Consider the following 17,226-nt stretch of genomic DNA (forward strand, 5'->3'; position numbering starts at 1 on the left):
TCCCTGACATATAACGCCACTCCTCCTCCTTTCTTGTCTGGTCTGTTTCTCTGAAATAGATTGTATCCCTCCATTATTACATTCCAATCGTGGGACTTATTCCACCAGGTTTCAGTGATGCCTATTATGTCATATTTAGTTTGCTGTACCAAGAGCTCAAGCTCATCTTGTTTATTTCCCATGCTTTGCGCATTAGTGTACAGACATTGAAGTCCATTAATCATTCCCCCGTGTCTCTTATTTAAGGATTTTTTCCTCCCACCACTAGGTCTGCGTGCTGTTTGCTCCATTTGGTTTATGACATTTGGATGATCATCTTCATCAATTGATAGACTCCTACCTTCAGGAGCACTGTCTCCCTCCCCCACATTAGTCAGTTTAAAGCCCTCCTGATGAGGTTTCTGAGGTTTTGCTTAAGCGAATTCTGTTATTCTATAATGATGGATACACGACTAGTCTAAACATCAGTGAACCCATTACTTCCCTAGTTTTCTATTCCACAACTGTGCAGAAAAGAGAAACTTTACCTAGAAAAAGAAGAAATAAGAACTTTTCTTTATGGGATCTGGTGCATGAACTCCAGGTTATTGATGCTAGTTTTTCTAGCTTGGTACAAGATGTACAAAATCCCCCAGGTAAGATTGGTTCACAGTTAAGTGTTTTGGGGAAGCACTTTATACTGACATTGTGGGAAATTTGAGGCACACATGCACGCACACGCGTGTGCACACACACACACACACACACACACACACACACAGTAAATTCTTTAAAGTGAGGAAGAGGCAACAATAGCAATTTTACTCAGGGTGAAGTTCAAAATCCACCCTGTACACTAATAGCATACTCAATCTCTGAGGACAGATTCTTATGCTGCTGAAACAGCACTAACCACACATAAGACAATATCAGCAGACTTGAGGGAACCCCAAGGTTTGCAGAACTATGAAATGTTTTAGGAAGCAACCTGCAAGGGTTGTGAATTCCAAGAAGAACAGGAGGAGGAGTGAGCATGCTAGGCATCCACAGAATGCTGAGTGTCTCTTGGTGAAAAGCTTGAGAGGGGACATAGAATGGGCTATCCTGGAAACGGTCGGAGCTAGCTGGATGGAACCCCAAACAGGAGCACTCCGCACAACAACATATTAAAACTGACAACATGTAAAATATGTTGTCAGCATAGCTTTTCCAGAACCCAATCTATACTACAAATAATGTAGGATCCTACTCATGGGCCTATCAGGAAAATTTGTTTAACAGCCAGATCCTATAAAATGTTTCCATGTGTGCATGCTGTAACAAGGCCTTTAAAAAGTGAACCGGTGAGCGTAAAAAGATACATATGAGTGGGATTTTTTTTCTAAAGAATAACACATGGTCATTTTACAGACCAAAATCTTGCCATATAATTCTTTTCTGCTTCAGAAATATGAAAGGTTTGAGCCCTTTAAAAAGCAAACTTTTTTTAAAGTGTAACAACCCAACCTGATCCTGTTGTGATAGAATAACTCTGAAGAGTTATTGTGTGGATTAGGATAAAAAGCTTTAAAGGACTCAATTATACTAGTGAAGTGTAACAGAGATGCAGATGTCTGTAAATAGAAGCAGAAGGGCCACTTTTCTAAAGGTAACTAGGGGCTTGTCAAGATTGATGGGCTGGAGAGGAAGAGGGGTTCAGACCTTTCCCCACCTTTCCCCGTCACTGAGGCTATCACCTCAGGCAGAGCAGGAGAAAGGGTGACACCAGCTTTTCCAAACCTTTCCTTGTTTTTTGTTTCCTCAAAGCAATCATGGCCCCTAGGAATGCTGCCCCTTCCCATCCAAAAGCTACATTTAGTTGGGGAAAGTTTCGGTGGTCTTCATTGGCTCCGCCACCCAAATCAAATCTTCCTTGTGGTTCAAGTGTGTGTGGAGAAAATTTGTCAGAAATATATTCCCTTCTCCTTCCCTTGGAACTGCTTTCAGGAAAAGCATTTGTAGTGCCTCTACATTGCAAAGGACGGTCCTCTATTTAAAGGTCTGTGTAGTCTAAAAAAGGTAAAGGACCCCTGACAGTTAAGTCCAGTCGCAGACGACTCCGGGGTTGTGGCACTCATCTCGCTTTAAAGGCCGAGGGAGCCGGCACTTGTCCGCAGACAGTTTTTCTGGGTCATGTGGCCAGCATGACTAAGCCGCTTCTGGCGAAACCAGAGCAGTGCATAGAAACACTGTTTACCTTCCCGCCAGACCAGTACCTATTTATCTACTTACACTTGGCGTGCTTTTGAACTGCTAGGTTGGCAGGAACTGGGACAGAGCAACGGGAGCTCACACTGTCACAGGGATTCAAACCGGTGACCTTCTGATTGGCAATCCCCAGAGGCTCAGTGGTTTAGTCTTGTTTAAAGGTAAGGACCTTGAGAAGGAAGAGTTGCCCATCATTAACAAGTGACTGGCGTAGTGGGGCAGTGCCATGGAGCTATCCTCCCAACACTAGTTTCATGGATACTTACTGGGATGAGATGGAGATGGAGCAGATAAGTGGCAAGGTCAGGGTTGTGTGGGTGCACTTTCAGGAGTGTCATACTGGCTCTGTCGGTACACACACACACAGCCGCAACCAAGCTGTCACCCTGCTCCGTCCTGGCAAGAAGCTGTGACACCACTGTTAAAAGGACATCTCTACTGTACCACACTGCCATGCTGGCTGCTCCTCATCAGCAGTTAGCACCTGTTACCTGGTCACAGTCTTCCTCATTTTGCTGAGATGTACTGTATTTCTGTTTATAGGATAGTAATTGTTTCTAAATGTGCAAGTGCAAATCAGGATGTGAAAACTGAATGCAAATCTGCATCCTCTTTTTTGTGGCACAGTTCCTCTTTTTGGACATTGTGTTAGTGGCTACCCTATGCCTGTAAGGTCTCTTAAGAAATTACAGTAAAGGTGTGCAGAGAGCATTCTAGAACAAAATCACAATTGTTGACTTGTGCGCCATTTGGGGTTTTTTCAATTTTTGTTTTGCCTATGTACCGTATATCTATTCGCATTTTGACCAAATGTTCACATGAGGTTAGAAAGTCGTAAGAAGAGTTTAATAAATAACAATCCTGCACCTTGAATTATAATTACTGGAAGGGAACAGAAAGCTAGTGCAGACCTTGGTGCATTGGGATAATGTATTCCCCTGTCAGACGAAACTCTGGAACAGTCTTCAGAAGGCAACCGCACATGGAGAGGATTTCTTCCTTGAGGAAATAAAGGCATATATCATGGTTGCCAGATCCTCACCTCTTCATATGAAGTTGGTGGAACTCTGGAAGCAGATTAACAAATTAATTTTAAAAAGTAATTAATTTTGCTTTAATGTGTCATTTTTCATTTGGCACATCTGGATTGTGGGGTCAGAAGCCTTCAAAACAACTTGCCAATAGACAAACGAAAACTCATTTTTCAATAAACATTCACTGTATGAAATGATGGTGATATAATTGGTATTGTAATTATATGGTGCGTGCTTCTTGTTGTTTTTAGCTATTTTGGACTGAGAATGAAAGCGTAGGGTCAATGGAGTAGCTGTTCAGGTGTGTATCAAGGAGCAGGCACTGCTTTCAGACTTCTTGAAATTGCCCCAAGCCAGTTCCATTAGATTGGGTCCAGTTTGTAAATCTTAATGTCAGCTCTGCACTAAATGTTTAACTTGGAGAACGGGGATGAACAGTACTGGAGTAGAGATTATTTGTTTTTGCAAAATATTGTTGAGTCACACTAGGATGCAGGCAGGCTATGTCTGGAGTTTAGATGTTTTCATGCAGGCACCAAAATATTTTGTAACCAAATCATTAGTACATGTCTGGAACAGGATCATAACCAGGAAGCGTTGGCTTTGAAAGGAAGCAGGGGATGGAGCCAGCACTGAAATTAATGACAAAGAGATTTTCACTCTAAATAAGGCTGATCAGGTTTCTAATCCCCTTTACAGCAATTTTCTTCTTCCTATGAAATACTTTGATGAAACCAGGGACTGCGTGTATTTTATTGTTACAAATAAATCATAACAAATTGTGCCTGGACTTGGTTGCAAACAATTATTTTCTGGTAGCCAGATATGAAGTCACCAGTTCCACCATGATAGTGCATGGAAGGTTAATTTCTAGGTCACTGTTCCTTCTCTGGTGGGCCTCGGTGCCACAGCCTGCCCATTTCATCCCCACTTACCTGTTGTGTCTTCCAGCTGAGCAGTAGCCTTTTGGTTGGCCCAATGCTAGCCCCAGCATCTCCTTGCATGCTGAGTACAGGTGGATGGAAAACAGAGAAGTGTGAAAAGAAGGTCTCCCTCCTCTCAGGGAAAAGGGCTAGAGGAGGTCTGGAGGTTAATAGAAAGTGAGATAAAAGGTGGTGGTGGTGAATAGTTGTTGTTGTTTAGTCATTTAGTTGTGTCCGACTCTTCGTGACCTCATGGACCAGAGCATGCCAGGCACTCCTGTCTCCCACTGCCTCCCAAAGTTTGGTCAAACTCATGTTCGTAGCTTTGAGAACACTGTCCAGCCATCTCGTCCTCTGTCGTCCCCTTCTCCTTGTGCCCTCAATCTTTCCCAACATCAGGGTATTTTCCAGGGAGTCTTCTCTTCTCATGAGGTGGCCAAAGGATTGGAGCCTCAGCTTCAGGAGCTGTCCTTCCAGTGAGCACTCAGGGCTGATTTCCTTCAGAATGGATCGGTTTGATCTTCTTGCAGTCCATGGGACTCTCAAGAGTCTCCTCCAGCACCATAATTCAAAATAGTAGTAATAGTAGTAATAGTAATAGTAGTAATAGTAATAGTAATAAAAAGATGACCTGGGAATAGAAATGAGTGTGCTTTTCGGATTTGGCCCAGTATTATGTCCGGCTGATCTCAAAACTGTTTCTACGTGTTAGGCACATCTAGGTTCCTTTCTGAAATGACCACCTTTTATCATGAGTTTTTGCATTGCCATTTCACCCAAGAACGTCTGTATTTACTTCTATCATTTTGTAAGTGCTATGAAGAAGAGAGGGACCCACAACAAAGGTGAAAATGCAATTGAAGGCTGTGATGTTGCTAAAGAGAAGAATAATGAAGTTCAGCTCAAAGATACTGGAGTTTGGCAGGTGGATGTTGGGTTTTGTTTTGCTTTCGGTGAGCGTTCCTTTCCCATCATGCACTGGCAAAACGTGGAAGTCTTTTGTAAGCACTCAAAATGATTGTCCCTCTCTCCTCAAATAGAATTGTTTCCTCCCCCAAACTGAAGGACAGCTTATGGGACAACATAATGGATTGGAAAATTATCCCCTTCGGGAATCTTTATGCACCAGGTTTTGTCTGTGGATGGGCGATTTCTCTCTTCCTTTGTGCCCAGCATCTCAATAATATTTCCCACCATGAGTTGTCCACCCCCTATGCAAACCAGTGGAGACATCTTCTCCACTTGAAGGGTCACACCTGGGCTGTAATATGCCAGCAGTATTGAGGAAGGGTATGTGTGCTCTAGGTGCTGCAACACTTTAACTGGGGATGCTTACAAAGTTGAGCACCCCTTCAATGGACTATCACTCCATCCCTAATTGCCCAGTACTGTATTAACTTGAAGTTAAGCCTCAGACAATCCACGGTGGGGTTCAAAAAGTGCTAAACAAAGTAGAAAGTGTCAAAAAAGAATGTTTCTATTGTTTGTTACTGTTCCTTTATATTTTTTAACTTGTGCTAGGATTCCAAGGATATGACTATTGTGTCTATAATGAATTCTGTGATTTTTGTTGCACCGTTTACAGAAAATTATAATTATCATGTCTTACTGTAAGACTTTTATATTTGCTTATAATAAAGTGTGATGAAATGCAAGGAGAGCACAGTTGACGCTCAAAAATTAAGTGGATTTATTACAGATGCATATTCTTTTTTCATTTTAAAAAATGCACACAGGGAGTTAGATATAATTCACAGACTCTGTATGCTTACTTTGGAAAACACTCACATTAAACAAAAATCTGGTGACTGTTTGCCATAGATGGCAATGATTAAGTCTCCTGCTTTTATGCCAGTCCCTCAAGAGTATTTCTGCACTGGCGTCAATTCATAACTTCAGAAATTCCTATGCTCCAGTTCATTGTCATTATTAATGTGTCTATAAAATACTTAAAAGGGTACCAGGCACTGCACATAATGAAAAGGAAACTAATCTATGTCAAGAGGATCATGATCTAAAAGCTGAAGTAGAATTGTGACATAGCAGACTTATCTAAGTAGGAAAGCGACTCCAGAGGGCTGTTTCACCTGGATCACTTCTGCAGAGAGGCAGGACTTGCAGAGATACCCATCTGCCCTATGACTAGACTGGGGAAGAAAGGCCATGGTTCTGTGGCCTGTTCCTGAACCCCTAACTCAGAGCAGTCCAGCTGGTGCTAGGATTCTCACCAGGCTCACCATTGTGCAGTACTAATTTGCTGTTTTTTCTCCTTGAAAAATAAATTCACAACCAGGATTTGTGTTTTGGGGGGAGTGGAGGTGGTGAGGTAGAGATCAGATGGCTGCATGACAGGCCAAATATTATTGGAGAGTTTTAATGCTTGACCAGATTTCAGCCTCTTACACCACTTTGTTTTGTTAAAGTTTTTAAGAGTGGAGCAAGACAAGGACAAAGAATGCAGCCTGGAATGCACGGGGTCCCCCCAAAAATCGCTGTGCGCTTCAGATGGCAGGACTTTCCTGTCCCGGTGTGAATTCCAACGGGCAAAATGCAAAGATCCTCAACTAGAAATCTCCCACAAGGGCAACTGCAAAGGTAATAAATCTCTTTCTCTTTCTATGGGCTTAACAAAGCCTGTTATGAATTAATGCTTTAAGCACACTCCTTAATGTGTCTTCATTTAAAAAGAAGTGGAACCTATCATGAAATGTTGCAGTGCTGAGTGCTCCTCTTGGGGCATTCTGTTCCATTCTTCATCCCCCAAGTTTTCAACCTCCTGCCCCTCCAAAAAAGAAGTCAGCCAATAGTTCATGACCATTGAGCATGAGTACTGCATCTTAAATGGTTTGTGTGTTGAACTACTTGCATATCAGTGGAAGTGGTTAAACAGCACCATATCTATAATTTCTCTTCAACAACCTTGCTCAGGGCTCCCCCAATCCTGCTGATTCTTCCATTTCAGGCATCACTGTTTTGGCTGCATAAGGACCAGCTCTCAGAGAGCCGAGAGTGCTGTTAGTGTATATGGACACTGTAAGGACCGTTGAGGTCCATCAAATATTTGCTGATCCTGAGTATACACATCCTGAGTATGATCTGCCAAAAGCACTGAGCCCATACAGTCCAAATTTACCAAGCTGCTGCCATGTTTTTCATTTAAGAGTATTCACACTCCAGATAACCTTGTCCGTCTGTACAAACCTGCCAAGTGATGAGTAGAATTTGCCACACATTTCTTTAAAATCACATACCAGAGAACATGTGGCAAAGTAGTTCTACAGGCTGTGGTGTGGGATGGGATAGTGTGATTAGACTGAGAAGATATTAGCACTATACACTCTAATGGCTGGCATTGAAGAGCATGTTGTTGGATGGGATTCAGTGCTTGTACACCAGTTCCAATGACTTCAATCAGCAGCTGTTCTACACTGCAGCCCTTTAATGTTGTTGATGTATTGCTTTTCTGTAATTAGCTGGAACTTGTAGAAATAGAATATAGTTTCAACATACACTCATTATGGCACTATATCATCCAGAAATGCCTTCCTCCCTGGTCAAAATTCCCCCATAAAGTTTACTTATAAGAAGATGTCAGTCGGACTTCCATCTGAGAAGACATGTCTAGAATATTGCACTGTTGGAAAGGTCCAATGAAATGTTCATTAAAAGTGTCGTGTTTGCAGATCCTGAATGATTAAGAGCCTCCTGTTCACCAGGGCTTAGAGATTAGTAATTAATAGCCTCTTAATGAATGATTTTCTTGTACTACTATTTTTTATTATTTCTCTATAAAAATGAGAAGAAAAACATGAGAAGAAATCAGTGATCAGAGACTTCCATCATTGTGGAAACAAAAACTGGCATTTGGGTGATTAAAAGTAGTTGTTCATGACTGATCCCATAATTGGAATCAACAAGAAGCAATAAAACAAGGAGGCCAATCAAACAGGCCATTTAATTAATTTAATTAATTAATTAATTAATTAAAGACACAAGAGTGCTGAAAAGCCTTGTTAGTGCTTTGGCCAACCACACTGGATAGATTAGTGCTCCAATTATGTTTTATTGCTGGGGTGGGGGGGAAATCACCTCATAGTGTGTGTGAGGAAAAATATCAGAAGACAACACAGAAAACACTGGACTGCAACAATTTGGCAACAGCAAAAATTCTCCATAAAATACGAGTGAATGAAGAATAGTAATTCTATAGAAAGGCACTAGAGCAGGCTTCCTCAAACTTGGCCCTCCAGATGTTTTGAGACTTCAATTCCCACCATCCCTGACCACTGGTCCTGCTAGCTAGGGATCATGGGAGTTGTAGGCCAAAAACATCTGGAGGGCCGAGGTTGAGGAAGCCTGCACTAGAGTGAAAGCAGATTAAATGATATGACTACTGCATCTTAAATGGTTTCTATGCTGAATTATTTTCAGATCGGTGAAAGGAATTGAAACAGCACTAGAGAGCCAGTGTGGTGTAGTGATTAAGAGCAGTAGACTTGTAATCTGGTGAACCAGGTTCGCGTCTCCGCTCCTCCACATGCAGCTGCTGGGTGACCTTGGGCTAGTCACACTTCTTTGAAGTCTCTCAGCCCCACTCACCTTACAGAGTGTTTGTTGTGGGGGAGGAAGGGAAAGGAGAATGTTAGCCGCTTTGAGACTCCTTCGGGTAGTGATAAAGTGGGATATCAAATCCAAACTCTTCTTCTATATCTATCATTTCTCGTCAACATCCCATCTTCTACCCACCCTACTATCTTACTTCTTCCCTGTCCAGTTCTGATATTTAGTGCTCTGCTTCTCATTTCTGATTAATCTGAAAGTCATTTGGGCTAATTGGTGCAGAACTATTCAGGTTTTTGTGTTGCCAGCTTGAGGGAAAAATCTTGATACGCTTCCCAGCTTAAATGCAGGGTTTGATTTTCAGCACAATGCTATCCTTTATGCATAAATACCGATGATCACAAAAGGTTTACCTTTGCTCACTCTCTATCCAAAACAAGAGACCACACAGAGACATCCTCCAGGAGACAATTTTCCACGCCATGCATTCCTCATCTCTGTTAGCTCCAAAAAGCTCCTAAAGCACCAAGAATTCGTTAAAGAGACATTCTGTCTCATCCCTGTTCAGTCCTAAATGAAACAATTTGCTTGTTCTCTTAGTCTCTTTCATAATGCTCTGTTGTATTGTCTAATTGGCTCTACCTCCATATTTGTTCAAGGGTGACAAAGAAAACTTAATTGAGTTTTGAAATCCAAGCTCCTGTTGTATCTGTTGACAACACAAAGGAGACCTTTTCATACACTGGAAATTCTGTAGACCACAATGTACTTGTGGGATTCTTCCTGCTCCTAGAATACAAAGTTAAATAGAAAGTCAGCAAAAGAAGAAAGGAAGTCACACCATAGTTCTAAGGAAATTTTTATTTGCTAGTTGCACTGACTTTTCTCTTGCTGTTTCCCCAAGGAGCTGAAAGCCAGACCTAAGTGCAATTAATTCATTAATAGTGATTTAATTGTAGTATTCAGAGCCTTCTGTGGAAAGGAAGCATGCATGTGGTTCATATAGTCAGCAAACCTTTTCAGCAGGGGGCCGGTCCACTTTCCCTCAGACCTTGTGGGGAGCCCAGTGATATTTTGAAGAGAGAAAAAAGAAATAACCCAGAGATGCATTTTAAATAAAAGCACACATTCTACTTATGTAAAAAACATGCTGATTCCCAGACCGTCCACGGGCTGGATTTAGAAGGCGATTAGGCCTGATCCGGCCCCTGGACCTTAGTGTGCCTACCCATGATATAGCCCATCCAGGCAGTATACAGAGCCAGATTGTGTTAGCTTCAGCAGTAGAGTTGCATGAAGTGCCTTCAGATCATTCTTAGGGGCTCTTGGTTTTAAAATCATAGTTCACAATTCTCCTAAGGCAAAGATGAAAGCAGTTTAGGGTAGTAATAATAATAATAATAATAATAATAATAATAATAATTTATTTATACCCCGCCCATCTGGCTGGGTCCCCCCAGCCATTCTGGGCGGCTTCCAACAAAATATTAAAATACAATAGTCCACCAAACATTAAAAGCTTCCCTAAACAGGGCTGCCTTCAGATGTCTTCTAAAAGTCTGGTAGTTGTTTTTCTCTTTGACATCTGGTGGGAGGGCATTCCACAGGGCGGGTGCCACTACCGAGTAGACCCTCTGCCTGGTTCCCTGTAACTTGGCTTCTCGCAGCGAGGGAACCTCCAGAAGGCCCTTAGCTGGGCTGAACGATGGGGGTGGAGATGCTCCTTCAAATATACTGGACTGAGGCCATTTAGGGCTTTAATGGCCAGCACCAACACTTTGAATTGTGTTCGGAAACATACTGGGAGCCGATGTAGGTCTTTCAAGACCAGTGTTCTGTGGTCTCAGCGGCCGCTCCCAGTCACCAGTCTAGCTGCCGCATTCTGGATTAGTTGTAGTTTCCGGGTCACCTTCAAAGGTAGCCCCACATAGAGCACATTGCAGTAGTCCAAGCGAGAGATAACTAGAGCATGCACCACTCTGGCAAGACAGTCTGCTGGCAGGTAGGGTCTGAGCCTGCGTACCAGATGGAGCTGGTAAACAGCTGTCCTGGACACAGAAGGTAGGACCCTTGAGACTCAGTCAGCATGGCTAATGATCATGGATGATGGGAGTTGGAGTCCCAACACCATCTAGAGGACCACAGATTCCCCACCCCGTATGAGAACATTGAGCCTGGTTTTGAAGCTCCTTCACTGTGATCAATCCAAATGGATCTTTCCTTTCCAGAATTTGGGTTTGGGTTTTCAGGGAGCATGTTACAGTGGAAGCATAACTGTCCCATGACATCACCTTGAGGTTTGACTGGCATGAACATAGCCAGCTACATGTGCCAGCTGAAGACCAGATGAAAACTCTTTTGGCAAGCCTTTTAATGCTGTGGGATGCCTAGATCCCAGGAACTGACAGGCTGTTTTTATTTTTATGAGAACTGTTATTTTATTGTCGTAATTTTTATAGTTTTGTGCAGCTGTTGTTGTAACCCGCCATGGGATTTTAGGATGAAGGGCGGACCATAAGAATTCAAAATAAATAACTAAACAACTTTTTTCTGGGTCCCCCTCCCTTCCTTTTGGCACACATTATGGCCCTCACAAGCACACACAAAACACACTCACAGAGTTTTGCTGAGGGGTTTTCTCACGTTCTGCCTTTTCTTTCAGCATGGAAAAGGTAGTCTTCTTCCAAACCCTGAGTAAGCATAGGACACAGACTCTGTTTAAAAGTAATAATTCAATATGTGCAATAAGGTCAAAATAATAAAAATATGGCACCACCCCCCCCCCAAATATGAGCATTAGATGCAAAAGCCAAGATTTCAGTGTTACCCACTTCATTTTCTGCTCTGTTTTCCATATTTAGCTAAAATCTGTCAGAGAGCGTTTAGGTTTAGTGACGCCTGCCACAAAGCAATGGGTGGTTCCTAAAGGCCAAGGGAGTCCCAGCCAGCTCTGTTATTCTTTTGTTTTCTTCAGAATATTTATTCCCTTAACCACCAGATGACTAGAATGTCAGATACAGTTCCAGGAAGGGAAATTACTTCTGTTCTTTTTGTTAATTATATTCCTTAAGAAGAAAAAGAAGGTGTGGGTGTGTATATTTGAATAGAATTACACAAGGTTATGAGGGAAGTGTTATTAAGGCCTGGGTAAAAACTAAAAACAATGAAAATTATTTGCAGGATATCTTTGTTCTTTCTATGTTTCTCAGACCAACCGCTCCTAGCAGATGACCATAAGGGAGAGCTTTCAATAACTATCCCTAAAAAAATTATACAATCAGGGGAGCATTAAATGGTTTTGCAGAAAGGAATGACAGAAGGTGTTCCTAGCACAAACCCTCTCCCTGAAAATACGATTCAGACTAAAACAATAGAAAAACATGCTCTTTGATTATCCTAAATTATTATTAGTTTCCTCCCTAATATTTTCCGCTTTGGGGGATGATTTCACTTCCTCGCAAGCCTGGAACCAGATGTCACAGTACTAGAGACTTCCCCAGAATGCACTTTCTAGCCTAATTTTGTAGATTTAAGAAGTGTAGAGACCAAATTTCCAATTGATAAGAAATACATTGAAAAACGAAACAAAACAACTCCCTCAGTGTTTGATTTATAACATAGAACACAACTACTTTATAACATGATCATGGGACATCTAGAAAGTATAAAACAATGCAGCTTCATAAGAACAAGAATCATTCGCAAAATAGAATATTGATTGTCCTTGAATTTTCCCACCACACTTGCCATCCTCTTCTGCCACACCAGTGTGGTCTGCCACACTCTTTGACAACCACTGATTAATCCATAAAGTAAGGAATAGGGATGGGAGCATCTGATAATTTTCATTCTATCAGTTTCTCATTTTTTTCAATTTTAAATTCAGCCCTCTAGATTTTTGCAGCAATTAGTGATTCATTTTTTAAAAAACAGAATGAAACTAATCCTCATGAAAATTCACCAGCATTGTGAATGTCTCATAATGAACACATATACAATGTGTTCATTAAGAGACATATGGAGTTTTGACTAATGTACATATTTATGCAAGCAATTTCCCCCAGTTTAATGCATTTCTGTAAGCTATCTTCGCTAATCACTTCATTTTAATGCAAACTTCCCCCTAATATATGCCTTTTTATAAACATTGGTTGGCTGGAGAACTACATTGGAAAATTCAGTTAAGTGTGAATTTTGAAGGCTAGCTTTGTTTGGGTTTGCAGATAGTTTCAGAAAGTGAAAATTTAATAAATGTAGCTTTAAATAGGAACTGAATTAAATTTCTCCTCCAGCCCTAGTGAGGAGTCTGTTGCTGAGGCCTTCCACACAAGCCTTCCCTGCTTCTAACTCCATTCCTTCACATTGTGAAGTTTATGGAAAGGGCTGTGATCGGTAGAGAAAGCTGGCAGAGAGCTCTCTCAGGCTTTATTTTATTTTATTTTTTAAAGGCTCTCAGATAACCCTTGGTAAGATCCCAATATTTCTCCAAAAGTTTTCTGGGAAAGCTTGGAAAAACCTTGCTAATTATGAGGTTAGCCGGAGAGAACTTGCAAACCACAGATTGTGCCTAACTTAAGTCTTATTTTTGGTTGCTGCTTATCCACTGGATCCCACTAGTTCTTTCTGTGTCCATTATATTATAATTAATTAATTTTTATTTCATTTTTATAGCCATTGACTTCTCTTTTCAAAGCACTTGGGATAGTTGTGCAGTGATCATGTGCTCAGAGACTAGTGGAAGGCACCTCATAGAATTTGGCATGTAGGTTGTATGAATAAATAAATAAATAAACCGCATCTAGATCTGGCCATATATTTTCCCCAAATGTCTCCAGCTGTTGGAAGCTGATGCCATCATATAGCAGTTAGCCTTTAGTTTAATTTTATTTATTTACTTATTGTATTTTCAGATTTATAAACCATTTCACAGCCAAAATCTGCTGAAGTGGTATACAATAAGATAAAAATAAGATAAAATGCAAAAAACAAACAAACAACCAAACTCATAAACGAAAAGCAATAAAATCGTTTCAGTGACTGAATGGGGAATATTGCATAGAATGGATGGGTTACATTTCAAGGATAGCCTTCTTATACAAAAATGTCTCCAGTTGCTGCTATCAAGCTGCAAGTCACTTGACTAATTTCAGGTGGTGGTTGAGCTACCTGTCTCTCTAGCATTTACCTCCATTTTGGCAGCTATCTAATAATAATGAAGCAAGAACCCTAATGCAAGGTTAGCGAACAAGGTGCCCCCTAGACATTGTGGACTACAAGGCTCATGCGTCTCTGCCAATGTAGGCAATGGTCATGGATGATGGAAGTTTGGCTTTAGCTGTGCACACCTGTTGTTGTTCAACTCCCATCAGCCCTAGCCAGCATGCTCAATGGTCAGTGATGTTGGGAACACCATCTGAAGGGCCACAGGTTCCCCTTACCTTCTGTACAATTTTATTGTGGAATCAAGAGAGGAATTAGATTGTTTTGTGTAGCATTCTATATATGCAAGCAAGAGGCCTGTATTTCTCTCTCCAGGGTCTCACAACTGTTAATTGAGGTGGAAGGTTTTAGTGCTTGAGTGGCATCTCTTCACCTCACACCTCAGCATCTTCAAATCCCGAGTCTGCAATCGCTGCCAGCTTACTGTGTCTTGTCTCCGTGTGCGCAATATCTATAACAGACGTGTCTAGTGGAGGAAAAACAGATTTCTCTTTCTGGGGCACTGTCAAGAGAACAATGTTCTGCTGCCAGCGGCTCATTTCCCAACTGAACAGATCCAGTGGGTGGATTGGAAGAAGTGGCATTTTAAGTTGGATCCATTTTAACTTTTTTTTTCTCCCAAAGATATTTTGGCCTTTCTGCCCATAAATTTGTTTTTTTGGTGGTTCGGAGAGCTCAAATGCAGAACAGTCTATGCCAAGTTTACTTTCAGATTCTGGGCAAAAATGGAACTTTCAGCTTGGGCTTTCTGCAAGGCCAGTAAATTCCCAAGTGATGCCAACGACTACATATTTCTCGACAACTTTTCGTGTCAGGGACCAGATCTCAAAGCAGCCTTTGTTTGTCAATAATCATGGCCATAAATGTTTCCCTGTTAATTGCACTTCAGTGTTGCTTATGGACACGGAGGTGCTGAATACTACATTTAGCTCTAATGTTCTAGACTAAACGACATCTATTTATGCCTTGTTGGCTTGCTATGTTCCAAAATAAGGAACAGCCTTTTAAAATAAAGAATAAATCTGGCAACTGTAAGGTATACCCTAACAAATATGTTCACTGTTGGCCGCTGAAAAGGGATCTTCATTGTATGCACGGGCCAACATGTTTCCATTCTGTTCTGAAATACTATATATCTCCCTGGTGTTGGTAAGGCAGTTTCAGTCCCTTCAGGTTTTCAGTTCTTTGCAGTGGTGCTGAGGGAACTTTCACCATAACCTGAAAAGTGTTTTGTAAGAAGATTAGCTACAGACAAAGGAATACTTTCACCTGCCTGTGTGCTTGAATTAACTATTCATACAACTATACCTGAGATAGTTCCTATTTGCGAAGGTACTTGGGCCCAAGACCATTTTGGGTGTTTATGCCAAACCTTGAATTGGGCCTGGCATTTTCAGCGGTTTCAGGACCTGTGACACCTTGTGACCAAACCATTGCCATCCTCAGAATAGCTGCAGATTCTGAATCAGCTTCAAAGGCAACCACATGTAGAGCCCATTGCAGTATTTCAGGTGGGAGATGTCTAGAGCTCAGACAATTGGGGCCCAGTAATCCAGGGCAAGGAATGGCCATAGCTGGCAAACTAACCTAAGCTGGGCATAAGCACTGCTAGCCACAGAAGCCAATTGGAACTTCAGGAACAGATTGGAATCCAAGGGTGCTCCCGGGCTATGAACGTGTTCCTTCAGGGGCAGCATACCCACCCACAGCACCACCATCTTATCAGGATTCAGCCTCAGTTTATTGGCCTCCATCAAGCCTCATACTACTTCCAGTCACCAGTCCAAGACCTCCACAGACTTTCTTGTTTTAGACAGAATTGTGACCCCATCACAAAGCAGAGAGGAATAAACAGAAGGGACTGTGGCTTTCTTCTTCTTCTTTTTAAATGATATTTATTAAAGTTTCAAAAGAAGGATACATAAATAAGAAAAAGAAAAATAGAAGAAAGAAAAATACAAAATACAAAAAAAGAACAATTAAAAACAATTCCATCTTTTCATCACTTCTCTTTCATTTACTTGTTTCCCGGACCCCCTCATACCTCCCTTTTTTGTATTCCAGTTCAATTTATTAGTTCAGCAATTCCTTTCCCTCCTTTTTAATCCTGATCTTTAATCTTAATATATTATAGCATTAGGTTTTTACGTATTTAAAATCCAATTTTTCTATATTCTTTTATACCATTACAGCTAGAAACCACTTAACTTCAATCCAACATCATTCTAACATTCATTAATTTGGGACTGTGGCTTTCAAGCAGAATTAGAAAAAGCAACAGTCAAACCTCACCAGAATTTATGCTGGTGCCGAAAGAAGGCGAAAAATATTTTCTCACCGAGCAAGATTCCAGTGGAGCATTCTTTGTTTTATCACAAAGATTTAGTAAATATCTAAATTGCTGAGTGGTTGCAAATGGGAATTGCTCAGAGGTAGGCTCTGTTTAGGTGCCAGTGGAAGAACACTTCAACTTAGATAACTTTGTCTTTTTGGAGAGATCCAGAATGCAGCATTTTGCTTTTTTAAAAGAGGTAGAAATGGTCTGCTGCTTCTGGCACTACACACCAGCCCTTCTGTGTATGCATGTGTGTGGAAATGCTGTACTTTTATGTGAGTGCTGAACATCCCTAGTTTTAATTTATGAATGTTTTGGGGTTGTGTGTGTGTTTTAAAATAGCACCTGAAAGTCTGAGGCCAAACTTAACCTCTCTGTAGATGTATAGCTGTTCTCTCCTCATTAGGAGTTCCTTTGCATGTTCAGTGAGTACATGAAAGGGGTGTGTGATTGTTCCCGCTGAGTGTGACACCCCACCTGGTGGCCATTTGTTCATTTTTAGTGAGAGAAGACCTTACTCAGATACAGAAGACACATACTTCCAATTCTGCTCATACCAAAGGTATGAGGGCATGGATGGGCAAATTTGTAAATTTCATTTCCTCTCATTCAGCTTTTCATTTCTCCAAGTCTAGTTCTTCACATTTACACATCAGTTTGCTTGCTTGCTTGCTTTCATTAAAATAAAATTCTCATAAAAATTGATCAGTTTGAATTTTCAGTGTGAATTTTTCCTAACAGACACATTTTTGTATGCAATTGTGCTTAATGCACATATTTTTGTAAAGCAATTTCCTGTGAGATGAGTTTTGGTAAGTTATTTTCGTTAATATATGCATCTTTATGCATAGTTTACCCCATTGCCTGCATTTTTGCGCACATTACTTGAGACTGAAAAAAAGCATTGCAAAATTCAGAAAAGTGCACA

The 17,226-nt window shown here is 41.1% G+C and overlaps 1 protein-coding gene across 1 annotated transcript in view; it reads left to right on the forward strand.

Moving 5' to 3' along the window:
• The window catches only part of SMOC2 (SPARC related modular calcium binding 2), a 142,116-nt gene that overhangs the window by 46,659 nt on the left and 78,231 nt on the right, over positions 1–17,226 (forward strand). Inside the window, exon 2 of the mRNA XM_081000054.1 lies at positions 6,607–6,778. Within this exon, the coding sequence (XP_080856180.1) occupies positions 6,607–6,778 (172 nt within the window). The remainder of the gene's footprint in view (positions 1–6,606; positions 6,779–17,226) is intronic.

This window comes from Podarcis pityusensis, assembly GCF_964106645.2.
Source record: "Podarcis pityusensis genome assembly, chromosome: 3".
NCBI lineage: Eukaryota > Metazoa > Chordata > Lepidosauria > Squamata > Lacertidae > Podarcis > Podarcis pityusensis.